General features: G+C 42.8%; 1 protein-coding gene across 3 annotated transcripts in view; it reads right to left on the reverse strand.

The window, feature by feature from the left end:
• Nucleotides 1-15,350, reverse strand: part of SUFU (SUFU negative regulator of hedgehog signaling) — an 89,556-nt gene that overhangs the window by 35,093 nt on the left and 39,113 nt on the right. For 2 of the 3 annotated variants that reach the window (XM_086899101.1, XM_086899102.1), the window contains exons 4-7: nt 10,298-10,440; nt 7,899-7,984; nt 5,764-5,836; nt 1,071-1,224 (exon numbers count right to left, since the gene is read on the reverse strand). In XM_086899101.1, coding sequence (XP_086755227.1) covers nt 1,071-1,224; nt 5,764-5,836; nt 7,899-7,984; nt 10,298-10,440 — 456 coding nt within the window. Of the gene's footprint in view, nt 1-1,070; nt 1,228-5,763; nt 5,837-7,898; nt 7,985-10,297; nt 10,441-15,350 lie in introns of all 3 variants that reach the window. The other variant, XM_086899100.1, reaches the window with a different exon arrangement.

Here is a 15,350-nt window from a genome sequence, read left to right on the forward strand (position 1 = left end):
TTCCCAAACGAATGTCTGAAGGTTTCCAAGTTTTTTTGCAATTGGCTTTGGAAATCTGTTGATTAATTTACAACAAGATTCACAAAGGGAGGGATTTTTATGCAGGGCAACCTTTAGCCTCAAGCTCACATCTGAAAATAAGCTGCAAATTATTCAGTTCAGATGCAGTCTTTTTACTTCTGCCTTTTTCTGAAATGTCTACTGGCCAAATACTTTCAATAGGAAGCTTTCCTGCCTTTCTTAGAAGTTTCCTCATCTATTTTTGAGAAATGTGAGAATTAGGTAGAGAAAAAAACCACAATTATTTCAAAATCTTTTGAAGGGTATACAAATTTCATCATGTATACCTTTCTTGGGGTATAGGCAGAGGCAAAACAGCCTTTTTAGATCCAGTGCAGTGCAAAATACTTGCACAGAAGCCAGAAGAAATGCTGTATGCATTTAACTAATTTTTACCATGCATTTAAGAACAAGATGCCATTCCTGTGGATAACATTGTTAATTCCAGGAAATCTCAAACCCTCAAATTTTGTATTATTCAGCCATTTGAAAGGTAATATGCATAATTTCAAGCCTGTGTGATGGCTATGCCATCTCTACCCCAAGAAGGCATCTTGCTGCAAAGGGGCACTCCATGGTTTTTAAACTCTTTCCACACAAATTTCTTGAGTTCAGCTGCAGCCATGTGCAGCATCAGTCCAACTTGACTCCCCAGAAGGGATAATGTTAATAAGGAAACACAGCCTGGGAAGATGAAATTACTTCACCTTACAAGTGTTTACAGTCCTGGTTTCAGCAGGTGCTCAGTTTAACTTTGCAGATTCAGGTTACAATTTGCCTAAAACCTGAAAGAAATGTTTAGACAAAATAATTCCATGAACTCTTTTCTTCTCTCCTGCCTTCTTCAAAGAGGCCAAAATCCATTCTGCTGCCCTAAGACACACCAAGCCTCCCAATGGCTGTGGAGTTTGTTATGAATTCAAAGATTCAGCTTGACTCAGTGCACTGCCCAGACCCACAAAAACAGAAGCTGAAAGGCCATGAGAGAGACTTGGCCCAGGACCTCTTACCTTTCCCAGAGAGTCGCCGAGGCTGGGTCCCAATGCAAATGCTCCTGCTGTCTTCATCATCCTCTGGTGGCCGACTCAGGTCATCCCAGGCACATTTGGCACTCACTCCACTCAGGTTTGAGCCATCTGTCTCAATCCCTTTGTCAACTCTCTCCTGCTTGAAAAGATTCAAAACACCAAGCCTTTTTTTGAGTGTGGTTTGAGCCTGAGTTGGAACCTACCACGATGCAGCCCAACCTTCAGCAGCTCCTGCAGATCCCCTTTTGTGGACAATTTCCACTCTCTCTGAACTCTGTGCTTTGCTGTGTCAGCAAACAGCAACTGCATGTTGAGCCAAATCAGGAAGCCACTCTGAACTAAGCCAACCTTTTCCATAGCAAGTTGGTCTGAAATCTTGAGCCCACTGCTTCATTACATCACCCTGGCAGGCACAAAGCAGGGATAGAGAAAAGTCAAAATCAATGGCCTGAGGTGTGCAGGATTTCTTCTTTTAGTGTTAGCACTGATTTACACCAACTTGAAATATTTAAGACACAAAGCACAGCTTGGCAATTGATCTCTTATATGTCAATGAAAACAAACCCCTGAATAACTGAAATTCTCTTTCCAACCTTACCAAAGAGTCCCACAATGAAAACAGCTCACAGAGAGACTCATCATTCACATGGGTTCTTCATTTGCAAACTTCCCAGAGAATCCCTGCTTTCCAATGTGCTGGGGTGTCCCATAAAGGACAAACATGCAAGTTTGGACGTGCAAGGAGACACAGGTCTGTTCCCAATGTCAAAGCATTTACACAGCTTTCTCTTATTGGCAAATAAACAAACTCCCTCTCTTGCAAGCTGAACTTTCCAAGCACATAACTAGTGTTTGGGTCTCAGAAGGTGTCACACAGCAGTCATAAGCAGCTGGATGCTCTCAGGCACCAGGCATTTTCTCAGTGCATCTGTTGCCAGCAAGACTGCCCTAAGCTACAGCCAGAACTACAGGAAGTTCCACCTGCTTGGACATGGGCATCAGTCTGAATTTCCACCTGTGACCCACAAGGGGGTAATGTTGAGCTGAACAAACTCGGGGCTGTGCTACACAGAGGAAGGACTGGCACCTCGTCCCTGGCATCGAACCAGCGAGGCTCACTTCCCCCTTTTCTGAAGGGGTGTTGCCTCTGGTACTGCTCAGTGGCACCAGCGAGATCTGCATCTCTCTGCATACCTCTGGGTCACCTCAAAACGCAGGCAGTCCTGAGAAACTCTGAAGATTTGAGGAGAGAGCAGAGTGGTGTTATACACAATGGGAGAGGATCTCTCCACATAAGTACCCTCTGGTTTGGCATTGCCACTGAAGACAAGAGATTGTGCGAACATTTTGCTCTTTGCAAAATTTGTCCCAAATAAAGAGTTTCCAGACTAAACCCATATATCTCCCTTGCTTTGCCAGCTGTGCACACTGCACTCTGGGAAGAGCACTGCCTGTTCGTTCTTTTGACCATTCAAGAGAGGATTTGCTCAAAGATAAGCACAAGCATTCAGGGTGTGGTTGCACAGCGGTTTAAGTTGATGTAATTTGCAATGACTGCAGTCCCACCCTCTTCCATGTGCTCCTACCCCTTCCCTCGAGCCAATTATTTTTTTTTTTTTCATCTGGATCACCTCCCAGAACCCACTCTTTGGCCCAAAAGTTGAGGAAGGAGCCTGTGGCTGAGTGCAGGACCAGATCAGTCTTGACTTAGACTTAAGAACTCAATAGACTGCCTTTCTTCTGCCTTTCTCTCTCATTAGGATCTTCCTCCAGCGTCAGGGGAAACTGGCTTCTTGAAAACTTAATAGGAAAATCTGAGAAATAATAAATCTGCTGTGATTTTCTTTTGTTTTATCCTAAACATAAAATTAGTTGTGTCACCCAGAAATAGAAGTTGTGGGAAAAGAAATAAAAATACATCCGTTCCTACATATGCAGACAATGCTCTAAGTGAGATTTAGCACGCGGCTCCTTTGGGAACCCTCCACAGTGCTCTGTGAGGACCCAAATGAGCTGGCGTGGGGAGGTATAACTTGTCAGCAAAGTTATTTTTTATCCCAGTCATTGGAGAAGCATGGGAGAGCCACCAAACCTGCTCTTGAGCAGGGAGAAGAGGCCAGAGGGCTGTGAGGCTCTGGGGGGATCTGCTCCCCTATCCCTGCAGCCAGGGCCCCACTCCCAGCCAGACCCTGCGGACAGAGTGCAGAGCCTCGGGGAGGGGGAAAGGACTCTCATCTGTAGCTCAGCTGGCTTGCAGAGCACTTCCTCAGGGGAAGAAGTGCTGCTCTGTTGGCATCCCTTGGAGATCAAGGGGAGCTGATGGAAACGAGCTGGCTTAAGGCAGCCTAATTTGCATGTCTGTTTCATAATGTTTGCAAGTATTGATGTTAAAGGGGGAAAAGTCCAAAAAATTCCAAGCAGTGTAGACTCATAGCTCTGCCAGTGTACAGTTCTACCCTACCTTTAGCCAGCAAACATTTGCCTGGACTGAGGGGCTGTTCTTCCTCCCTTGAAAGGGCAGCTTGAACAGGAGGTTGGAGGAGTCCAGGGCAAAGGAGGTTCAGCTTTTTCCTTCCTCAAAGAAAGGATATTTCTGTCCCATTTTCCTCTCAGCATGTGGGAGGGATGCTCTGAGGCTCTTATAAGTCATTGATCCCTTTTTAAACGAGCCAGAGCACTGCAGTGTGACCTGCAGAGCAGCAACCACAACTCAGGAAATTCAAATCAGCTTTATTCTCTTCTGAGATATCTGCTAAACAGAAGCAAAGCACTGAGAATCAGCACAGAGCTGGGGACCAACAGGAATTGTTTGACAGTGCTGCCAGGGAAATCTGAATGGCCTACAGGGAAGCCTGGCTAAACAGAAAACAACCAGCGTTGCCACAGCATTAATTGCCGACATCCTGGGATGACATCTTAGTTGGGATCCATTCTCAGCAACTCCGAACAGAAAGTACAGCTGCTGCTGCCAGGGCTGGGTTTAGGCTTCAACCAATTCCCACAAGAGACAATGCAGCCTCCAAACAAGCTCTGCTTGCTTCCCAGGCAGACAACATGCTTGTTGGCTCCCAGGAAAGTTGTCCAGTTTCTCTGCCTGTTCCCTCCCTCCCCTCCACCCCTCTTCCACTGTTGCCTTTCTGGTCTCACACACCCTCTACCAACAGCAAGAAAATGACACTTTATCCTTTTTCTCCACTAATTAGAGCAGGGCTGAAGCCAGCCTGGCACAGCCTTACTCCCTGTGCTCAACAGAGGCTCTTGGTGGGACTCAAGGGTGGATTTTTCTCTATGAATCCCTGGGGGCTGTGGCAGCAGAGCAGGAGGAAGGTGTGCACACACACACCTGCCTGTACGCACTTCTGCAAGGGCAAGAGAGAACAGAAACAGGAATGTGTTCAATGTGAGGAAGTCCGGAAGGACCACAGACATAGTAGCTTTCAGCAGCAGGACACACTGGTAAGGCAGAGGTGTTCTTTTATTTGCCTTAACTTGCCTTGGCTGACTCAGATTCCAGTAAGCTGAGCTATTTTTCATTTACAGTAAATTGAAGAAAACCCTATTATCATTAGGAATCACCAGTGTGCAGACAACAGAAACACCTCCAGGAGGGGAGAGAGCAAGGTTCTGGAAAGTCTAAAAACTTTATGGGACTTTCAGTTGTACTAGCTTCCACATTGTGGAACAATTGCAGAACATTTTTTTGTTTCTCAGACTGGGGTTATTTTAGATGAACAAATCCTTAAAACCAGTAAAAGTAGAATTTGGTTTTGTTCTTAAGCTTTCAAAGTAAAAGATGCTGTGAGGCAACTGAGAATAATCAGATACAGACACACAGACCAAAAGCAAATGCTTGTACAAAACATGCACATTTGCACGTGCCCTACCAGGCTGAGCTGTAAGTTCTATGTTAAAGGCAAATACTCAGTGATTCACTGAAACACGGCCAGCACCACACTGGATTTCCTGGCGACCCATGTACTCCAGTACCATGTACTCCAGCTCTGCTGAAGGGATTGCAGAGCTGTCTCCCAAATGTATGGCTCAGGAGAAGTCCATAGTACAGTAGCCTCTCTATAGAGGTCCTATTCCTATCTTTAAATTTCAGAAATTAAATTGCACTCTGAAGAAGAAGGTTGAATTTGTCTTCCTGCATGGATTAGTAATAACTGCATCTGGTACTTTTGGGTTTCCATCATTTCTCAGTCCAATCTAACTTGATATCCTACAGGAATGAGCTACACTGTCACATTTCCTGTGAAAAAATAGTACTTAGTTGATTTTGAGTTTTCTGCATGTTATATCTCCTTACGTTTGCATATAAAAGGAAAGAGGAATTTCTAAATCTTGTATTATTCTTTGTCTTTCATCTTCTTTCTTCCTCCTTTCTAAAACAACCAGTCCAAATTTTTCCAATTTGTCTCATATAGGATATTCCATTTTCCTGGTCTCCCTTCTCTATCTTTCTTCCTAGAGCTGCCATTCACTTGGGGCTGGACATGTCCCTCTTGAACCACCTCTAAGAAGGCAAAGAGTTTCTCAGACTTTTCCAGGATTATTATGGACATTGAGAAGATCCAAGCATCTTTACAGAAAATATGGGAACTGTTGTATAACATTAAACCAATTCTCCTTTGCTACTACAAGAGATACGACATTTTATAAACTAAAGACATACTTGCAGATGTGGATCAATCTCGAATATGGTCTCTCCTCTTCGCATGTCTGTTATCAGCCAGGGGCCTCCAGCTCTACAAAGAAAGATAGGTAACAAACCAAACAAGCCCTTTAATTAGAACTCCCCAGCAGGGTCCTCAGAGTGGACCTGTACTGAAAGGAAACACAAGATAAGGGTTTAAAATAAGCCTAGAAACCCCTCTATGTGGTGTATACATCCCACAGCATGCATTTGCTATTTACATTTTCCAAATAAATAAATAATAAAAGCCCTCCATGACCTAGCAGTTAATCTGCACAGTGTCTGGCACCACCCAGACATGCAGAGCAGTTCAGGACTGACACAGGCTGTTATCCCCTGTGCAGGCCCCCCTTGCTCACACAAGACTGAGACAGGTTTTAATCTTACAGGAAACGAACTGAAACTGAGAAGTCCAGTGTAGCCTGAGTCAAAGAAAGATGGGCAAGGCATGGAATCAAGATTTATTCCTCTATTACATATCTAAGAATAGAGCAGGCCCCCAGTGGGACTTTTTGCCAAGATTGGCAGTCCTGTTCAGTACCACAAAGAGCTTATTGCTCTGATAAATACTATAAAAACAGACATTTTGCTCAGTTGGTACTTAATGGCCAAGTACTCAGATGGTTCAGGGAAATCTTTGTTATCATTAGCAATAAAAGTTGGAAGGCTCAAGGTGTTCCCCAACAAAAGTGATAGAAAACAGATTACTGTGAAGATGAAATACTCAAAGACTTCACTTTAGGTCACAATGCAGCCAAACTGCAGAAGTCAGCCTTAGATAGTGCTTTTCATTTGAAGTAAAAACTGAAGTCTTTTGGAACTGCCATAAAAAAAAAAAAAAAGTCTTTTCATGAGATACTTTGTTATTGCAGTCAAAAGCCCCCTCCTCTGGCCTAGATTGTGTTAGTCATCTAAAACACTTAAGAGTGGGAGCAAAAAAAGTCAATATTTTACAGGTTTTCAGATGCATAGATAACCTCTCTTTTTTTCACATCACTTTGGAAGTTGTAAATTATTAACTGCAGGGGTGTGACCTCCCACAGTTCCTCACGGGGGGGTGCAAGAGACTTTTGCCCCGATTCCACATCAATGGCTTAGTAGTTTGAAGCTTTGCCTTCAAATCATACACATTTGGGTCTCATTTTTTTCTTGGAAAGGTGCTTATACCACAGCACAAAAGCCAAAAACCAACATGAACAATGAACATGAATCTGAGGAGAGAGGTGCTGTATCTGTATTGACTTAGAGGAGCTAAGGGAGCTGCAGGCAGTGTTTATTGTCTCAGGGACTCAGAAACAAAGCTTGCAGCAGGACAAATTCACTCTACTCTAGGGCATTTGCATGAATTATCTGCACTTGTGCCTAAAAGGGAAAAGTTCAAGTTAAAGAAGTCCAGCTCTTCCAAATAATCAATCAATTCAAGGCTATTGTGACACTAGAGAGTGTACTATTGTGCTTATAAACAAATATTCAGGACTATTTTGCTTTAAAAAGTAAGTCTTTTGAGTTACAATCACATGGCAATATCTTCCACTGAATTTAAAAATGTTTAAACAAAATACCTGTGAGCCAAAAAGATTTAGCTGCACCCTGGCAGCAAACAAAGCATCAACATATCATTTACCATTTAAAACCCATCTCTTCCTCAACCCAACATCATCTTTGTTATTTCTCCCACGGCAAAACAATGAACTTCACTTTCATGAATGCTCCTCCTGCTGCAAACTGGCCCACCAAGAGTGGGCCAAATTTGAGAGTGACTTTCTCACTTTCAGACAGCTTTGTAAACCAGACCCTCTCCTTTCTTTCTTTGAACTAAACAGCGAGGTCATCGGTAACAGTTATCCCAGGAAGAACCAATGAGAAAACCCTGCAGGCATAAGAGGAAGGAAATTAAGCTTTCAAGACCTCATTCTCTTTCACCCTGAACATGTGGACTTCCACATGCATTAATCTGCCATCTAAGTGTCTGTGCGTGAGAACAGATTCGCAGTGAATTCCCATCTCTTGCTACAGCACAGATTAAATAAGTTCCATCAGCAAGTTAAAGATTGTTAATAAAAATAAACAACTGAACTTTCTCTATGGAAATGCTCCCCTATATGACCACTTACACTGGGACAGTCCGAAGCAGTTCCAAGATCCCCTGACCATTCCACTGCTGAGCTGCATGCAGTTCCTCAGTGCAAACCCCAACAATCTGTAATAAATAACAACAGAGATACTCAGCTGGGTGGGAACCATGAAAGAACTGTGGAGGAAATGTGCCACATGGTACTGGATCAAACAGTGCAGATACAGAGAAGCACCATTTCTTTAATCTAGATATGCCAGGACAAATGGAGCCTGAGACAACAGTGGGATCCCACAAGTCTTTGTTGTGTCTCTCTCCCTACATTTACCATGTGAAGTGCACTGGAAATGTAACAATTTTGTAGAAAGTGTGTGAATGTAACAATGAGGAGGGTCTGGCAACAAATCACTATATAGTTTATACACTAGTCTGCTTGACCTTTCGATCAAGTCCACACAGAGGGGATGGAGCAAGACAGGTTAGGGTCTGAGCACATACAAACACTGCTCTGTCAACCAACTGCTAGGGGCAAATGCAATACTGCACAAGCAATCTCAACCAGGCAAAGGATTTGCTGCCACATGGGATTGCTTTGGTGCTCATAAAATCTTTGACCAACTCAGTTTGCTGACTGGTTACATCTTACCCAGCACCATAAAGTAAAGCTGCTTACACACCACATAATCCACTTGTCACTGCAGGCAACTGCAGAATTCTGCCTTCCTGTATAAAGCAGGATGTGTTTGCTTTTCAGGGTAGGAGCTGCCACACTGAGCAATACCAGATGTCTCTCTAACAGCAGCTGAGATCAGCTGCTTCAAATGAAGGGGTGAAACACCCTTCAGCTGATAGCAGAAGGCAGTTTCTTCCTGTTGTATCAACCACTGGCTTGAGCACAATGATTCATTCTGAAATCAAAAACATTTTTAGCCATGGTCTTCTATTTTCATCCTCAATACTCTTAAGTCTTTTCCAACAACACTGAATTTTTGGTCAAAATCTGTTGAACTGATGTTTTATCAGAAAAGAGGAAAACTGAAAACTAAGTTCTGAAGGCCAGCAAGCAGAAGTGAATGATGTGCCTTCTGCTGCAGGCATATGCACTGATAGAGATCTATATGGAAAACCCTCATGTCAGCACATACCCAGCTCTGCACACACTACCTCGCTGGCCCCCTGCAGAGTTTGTTTTCTCAGGACCCAGCTCTTGGAGGTGCACTTCATCCCCACCCATATTCCAGGCTTTGTCCAACAACAGCCTGAATCACCCCTGCTTCAGGACACCCCTCCCTGGGCCTTCACTCACTAATTACATACAAACAGCAAGACTCTAAACAGGAAATTATTTTGTGTTTATTCTTTGCTTTTTGTAATCATTTATCCTCATGGGTCAAAATAAATCCGTAACAACAAGTATGAAACAAAGGGGAAAACCAAATCAACTGTATGTGTTGGGGAAGATTAGAGGCCAAGGGCCTCAGGATGCAGCAAGCTGACTGTTCCTTGATTCAGGACAGCTGGGCACTAAAGAAGAGATGAGGACTAACACAGTACTAACTGGAGAGTCAGCCAGGGATTATCCTGCTTAGCTTGGCTCTCTGTCTCTCTTTCCAGGTCCCACAACTCATCTTGCACTTATTAATCTCATACCCACTTTGTTTTTGTTGACAAAACACAGACGTTTGTGCACCTTAGGAAAACCTTGGACAGCAGCTGTCTTGTGCAGGTTTGTGGTAACAGAACTTCCTTTTACATGTTGCAACTACAGCCAAAGACAAATGGGAGCAACTAGAGGCTTAAGTTGTAAAATATAGACACATTTTCCCGCAGGACGGAAGCTTTTCCATGGAGCATGAAGAAATCAGCAGTTGGCATAAACTATGCCACTCTTGCACTAAGGTTATTAATCCAATGTGCAATTAAAAAATATCCAAAGCAGCCCATATCTAAGAAGCATTGCTGAGAAGGACTTTGGGAAAGCAAGCAAACCTGTTTGGCCTTAGAAGCTTCCCATACTGAACAGCAGAGTCAAATGTTTTAATTTAATGTTTTTCAATGTTTTTTTTGCAAAGCAAACCTAAATATTTCTTAAATAGTAGATCAATACAGGAAAACTCATCCTCTAAATTATCTCTGTGTCAGTGCTGCAAGCTACATTTCTGCCATTAAGTACTGCAAAACCAGGTCCAAGTCTTGCTCCAAACTCTTCTCTTCCTAGCATTCAAACCAGTAGATCACTTATCAGTATTACCATAGAATTAACTTTAATGTGCCTTTACATTATGTTTTATAAGAGTTTCTCTCAACATTTTTTTTTCTACATTCATGTTTGAAACTGAAGACATGATAATAAATATCTGAGTTACACAGCTCAGTTCAATGTTAGCTGCACTCCATGCCCAGGAGGTGGCAGTCGGAGCCATCGTGGCAGGGCCGTACCTGTAGGAAAGTAACAACCCCAAAAGGAGTCTGCACCGGCTGCATCTGGGGGTCTTCTGTCAGTAACATGTGCTGGATTCGAGATTCACTGTTGTCCAAAGGACTGTGCCATGACACATGGTCACCGCTGCAAAAGGTGTTTTCTGCAAGGACAAGAAACAAGAAATATTTAGTCTGCGAAGTCTGCTAGAATATTCCTTCTGTTGGCAGCTGTTCCTGCCTGCTGCCAGGGAGGGACTTCCAGCCTCAGCTGGGACAGTCACTGGTGACTATTTACAATGACTGTCCCTGGCCAGCTCTGCTGAGCCTTTGAACCACCTGAAGCACGAATGGAGTCTCATTGAGTCATCTGAATTCATGCACTGATTTCAAAATTGCCCACTCTTGAGTCCTATGGCAAAAAATACTGTCCTACTTTGATATTAAGCCAAACACAGGAATACCAGCAAATAAAATTAGCCTCTCATTTACTATTAATCTCTTTTTGTGAGAGGACACAGAAAATCAGCAGGCCATATTGGATGCCCACTGCCACAGCAATTCACACTCTTAATTTGCCCCAGAGAAAATATTCTGAACTTTGAATTAAGCATGAATACTACCCTGCTATATCTAATAAAAATTCTGCTGCCCAACTTGTGATAGTGTAAGTCAAAATCACTGTCTCTCCCAGTTGTCTGGGCATCTCTGGTGCAGAATTATAATTAATATGTTTCTTCTTTCCCAAACAATGAGAAAACCAGTAGGCTATAAATTTAATTCTGTGTCAGAATAGACTGCATCAAAACAAGGCAGGCATTCCTTTCTTTTCCTTCCCTCCTACTTAGAAAGACAAAACCTTAGATAATCCCATGTTCCACAGCTAGTGCATGCCAGAAGGCAGACCAGAACCCATCTGTCTGATGCTGCCCCATCACAGGAAAGGCTAATGCTTGCTTTCTGAGTGAACTAGAAGTAAAACAACCAGCCATGACCACATTCACAGCAATTAAAGCACGCTCCATTTGCATGCAGTTCCTGGAGCATGCGTAGTAATGCTGCCTAGCTGACTGCTTTTATCTTTGGTCTTGTGTCCAAGCAGAGCTTTATTGTACATACAATAAACAACCTGGAATCCACATTCTGCCCTCTAAGATAGCTGTAGTGCCCCAGGGATGAACTCAGTACTGCCTGCCTGCTTCCAAAGTCAGTGGCAGGCCCAGTGCCCCCCTCCTTGACCAAGCTCATCCATGAAGGTGGTCTGGGCTGCTGTCCTCGCTGTAGTCTCTCCCAACAGACCACAAGGTCACATTTAGAACTCAGCAGGAAAGGAGGCCTTGCCCACTGGAAGAGGACTAGGAATTCCAGTGCAGACTGGAAAACGCTAGTGGTTATTTGAATTGCTGACTGTTGAGACTGGTGCATCTCCCATGCTACAGGAGCAGGATCCAATTTAGAGATTGCCCTCCCCATGGGTACCTAAATCTTCACCTAACCTTCCCACATCACCTTCCAAACACATCACAACAGGACAACTCTTAAATGTCTATAGGGCTAACAGATGAACATGGTAGCGTCTGCAACAGCAAGAGAAATGCTTTCTGAACTGCCAGTAATTGCAACCTATTCCCAGTCACATTAAACAACAGCACCAAGGAATTGGGTGCTTGCATACCCCAATGCAATAATTGTGCATCAGGATCACTACAACAGTGAGTGCAGACTTGTGCAAGGGCAGCAATGGCAGGATGCTTCGAGGGAGACCTCAACAGCAGACAGGTAAACTAATGAGAGTTCCCTAAGAATTGCTGTGGTTAAAAATATTTGAAGTCCTCTCTCTGATGAGGAGCTGCTGGCCCGCTCCTGGCTGTAATGCTGGGCAACTCAGAGCGTCTCCACTGGGTGTCCCCATTGGTGTGGGTTTGAATATTTATTACATATGTTTTTGCAGATGAATTTCCTGCTTTAAAGCTCATTTAATTAAGAATTAAAATAAACTCTAAATACCATAAGAAACTTAGCCTGAAAAATGAGGCATGTAACAGGAGTGCTGTGATAAGTAAGGGAATGTTTTCCTTAGTTAAAATTAGGAAAGAAAGAAAACATAGTGAATACAAGCTGCTTCAAAGAGTTTACTGTTATGTACACTAAATTACACGCTTTCAGCTCTGTGACTGAAAGGACTGGTTCAAATATTACTTTACTATTAGAGTTGAGGAAATATAAGCAGACAAATGAAAAATTATTTTTTTTTAGTATCAAAATCTGATTAAAGAAATCACACTTAGAATGTTGCAAGGGATATCTTGTGATATTTTCCAAGTTAGACAAAATGTGGCTGATTAATTTTTTTAAAATGATAAAAGCCTCTCAGTCACAGTTTTCAGGAATGAAACAAAGCCACAAAGAGCTTATTCTTGGGCCCTGTCTTTATACCACAACATTTTGCCCATCAAATGCTCACACAATTCTATGCTGATCGATCGCTGCGTTTCACTGTTGGTGTTACTTCTCCTGGGAAAGCCCAGCCCGTTTAGAGCAGGTTTTCAAATGCAAATGTCTCTGCTGGAAACCCACCTGTTTATATCCATGTGAACACTGAACACTTAGAAAATCTCCCTCTCCCTTGCATACACACGAACACCACAAAATTCACACTGACTACTCAATTAAATCACACAAAAAAAATTCTGCAAATAACACGAAGCCAAATTAAAACCTGTGGGAGTTCAAGAAATTTGGAATTACACCCTGAAACCCATCTTTCCACATGCTGCATTGTCACCCATGTGGGATGTAAGATCAACTCTTGTACAGAGACCATTGCAGCACTGAGAACAGCCTGAATTACATGACATGTAGCCATAAAAACTAAGAAATTATAGTAACAAAGGACTAGATAATCACTTTCCATTGCATCATGCTGGAAACAGGGAGAGTATCTTCCCTTCCTACCTTTCACATTCATGTTTTCAAAATAGGACAGAGACAAAAACACCAAAACTGAGTAAGCTTCGTTTCCTCACGCGACCACAGCAAAAGCAACAGTCATCAGAAGTTGTTCCAGGACAAGACCAGGTAATTGTCAAATTCATAGGACAGGCAGCAAAGCACAGAAATGATCTAGCCATCAACAGGAGAAATTAAAAGCAAAGGAACTAAAAGAAAATATGTTAAAAAGTTAAATCCAAATTATTTAAGCCTATGGATAAATCAGCAAATTTTCAGGAGGAAACTAAGGCTCTGATTTACTGCAAACAAGCTGATTGCTGCTGAATACTTCTGCCTCGTGGTAAACCTGAGGTGGTTACATGTTCCCTCTGTGACAGGATGAGCTAAGGTACCCAATCTGCCCCAGGGTAAATTCATATCCTTCAGCAGTTACCATGGGAGCAGGGGATGTGTTGTAAATACACAGGCTTGCCCACAGTATGCTCTGGGACTCTTGCACCTTTTCCTGCTTGGAAGGGGCACTAACTAACAAGCCTTAAGCCTAACACAGCAAGGTGATTCATCCTCACAGTTTTGAAATTTGTTCTTTTCCTGTAAGTTGATGTTTTAAAAAAAAGCTCTGACTTTTCTTTCTGGTGAGGATTGCCAATTCCATGAAATCCGACTGCTTCATAGGGAGGTATTGATTTTGTAAGAACTCAACAAGGAAATCATTAAAACATTTCAATTCAGACTTACTATTTTAGTTCATAATTTATAATAGCAAATCTGAAACCTCTCTCTAGCTCTACAAAAATGAAAAGTCTCTAAATCTGCCATAGACCAGCTCTTGTACTATTCTTTTATGCAAAAGCAGCAGTTACACCAGACCACTCTGTTAAGCCACCCATATTTTGAAGTCTTTAAAATGCTATTATCAATTTTCTTTTACAGCTCACATAAAGCAGGTGAGGTTCCTTCATGCAGCAAAAGTCATAATTCAGCTGCACAATCTCTACTAACTTTACTATCCAACTGCTCTGTAATGAGAACTGGGGAAATAACTCAGAGGGAACCATTCCACTGTAGACTACTAAATTTTCTTTGTCTAACTTTGCTCATGTATTTTCTCGGACTGTGTTCCCCCTCCCTCCTTTAATTTGACTAAATATAGCTGATGCCTAAAGAAATAAAACCAAGTCATATTCTTGGCCTCGGGATGTTTTATAAACAGTATAATGCACACAATCTACACTCAAGTACTGTTACCTAGCTCTAGAGAGAAACATAGATTACTTCCCACTGTATTTTCAATTTCTTTTTTAAACCTGACAGCTTTCCATATATGGATCCTGTTAGGAGTCCTTACTCCCTGAATTGCCACAGGGAGTAAATTGAAAAAGACAGCAAACTTAGAGGAGTAACTGGAGCTAAGAGAGAGCTCCATCCTAAAGGTAGCCCCAGGCTGAAAGTGAGTAAGGGAATATCTCCAGTGAGCTGGCTACCCTGCACCCAGAGCAGATGGTGAACACTCTTTGGGCATCTGGGCGTCCAGTATCTTCTCTTGCATGTGCACTGGAATCTTAAGGAGCAAAACAAAGAGCCGATGCTGCTCTACCCCCAAGAATACAGCAAGGGAACTTTAAGCCTTTCTCCTGTCCATGCAGGCTTCTGTCCCCAGCCTGTCTTAAAGGCAGTTCAAATTGCAGTATCCTGGTTCATCCAGAGGCCACAGACTTGCCCCTTCTAACATGGTCCCGCCACTTAATTCTTGAGATGAATTTTAAAATCAGAACAGATTTGCAGCCTAAGCATTCCTCCGTACCTCTTCGAAGACACCTCCTCCTTCCAAATGCCAGCTAAAATCAGCAACAGAGGGGTTAAACTGTGCTGAGTAATCAGCCAGATAAATCCACCTGCACAGTGTGTTACTGGTTAGAAGCTGATACAGCACAGAGTGGGGGAAGCCTCAAGTACACTAATTACTACATGTACTTGGTGTTGGGAAAACAGCCATTCTAGACTCGTATCCTTCAAGAGCATGTTTCTGTTCCTCCTGTTTCTGGGGGAAGCCAGGCCATCATTACATGGTTATTTTATCTGGGAATATGTGCAAGATGATGCTGAAAGAAACAGTCCTGCT

Source organism: Cyanistes caeruleus, chromosome 8 (genome assembly GCF_971803275.1).
Source record: "Cyanistes caeruleus chromosome 8, bCyaCae1.hap1.1, whole genome shotgun sequence".
Classification (NCBI taxonomy): Eukaryota; Metazoa; Chordata; class Aves; order Passeriformes; family Paridae; genus Cyanistes; species Cyanistes caeruleus.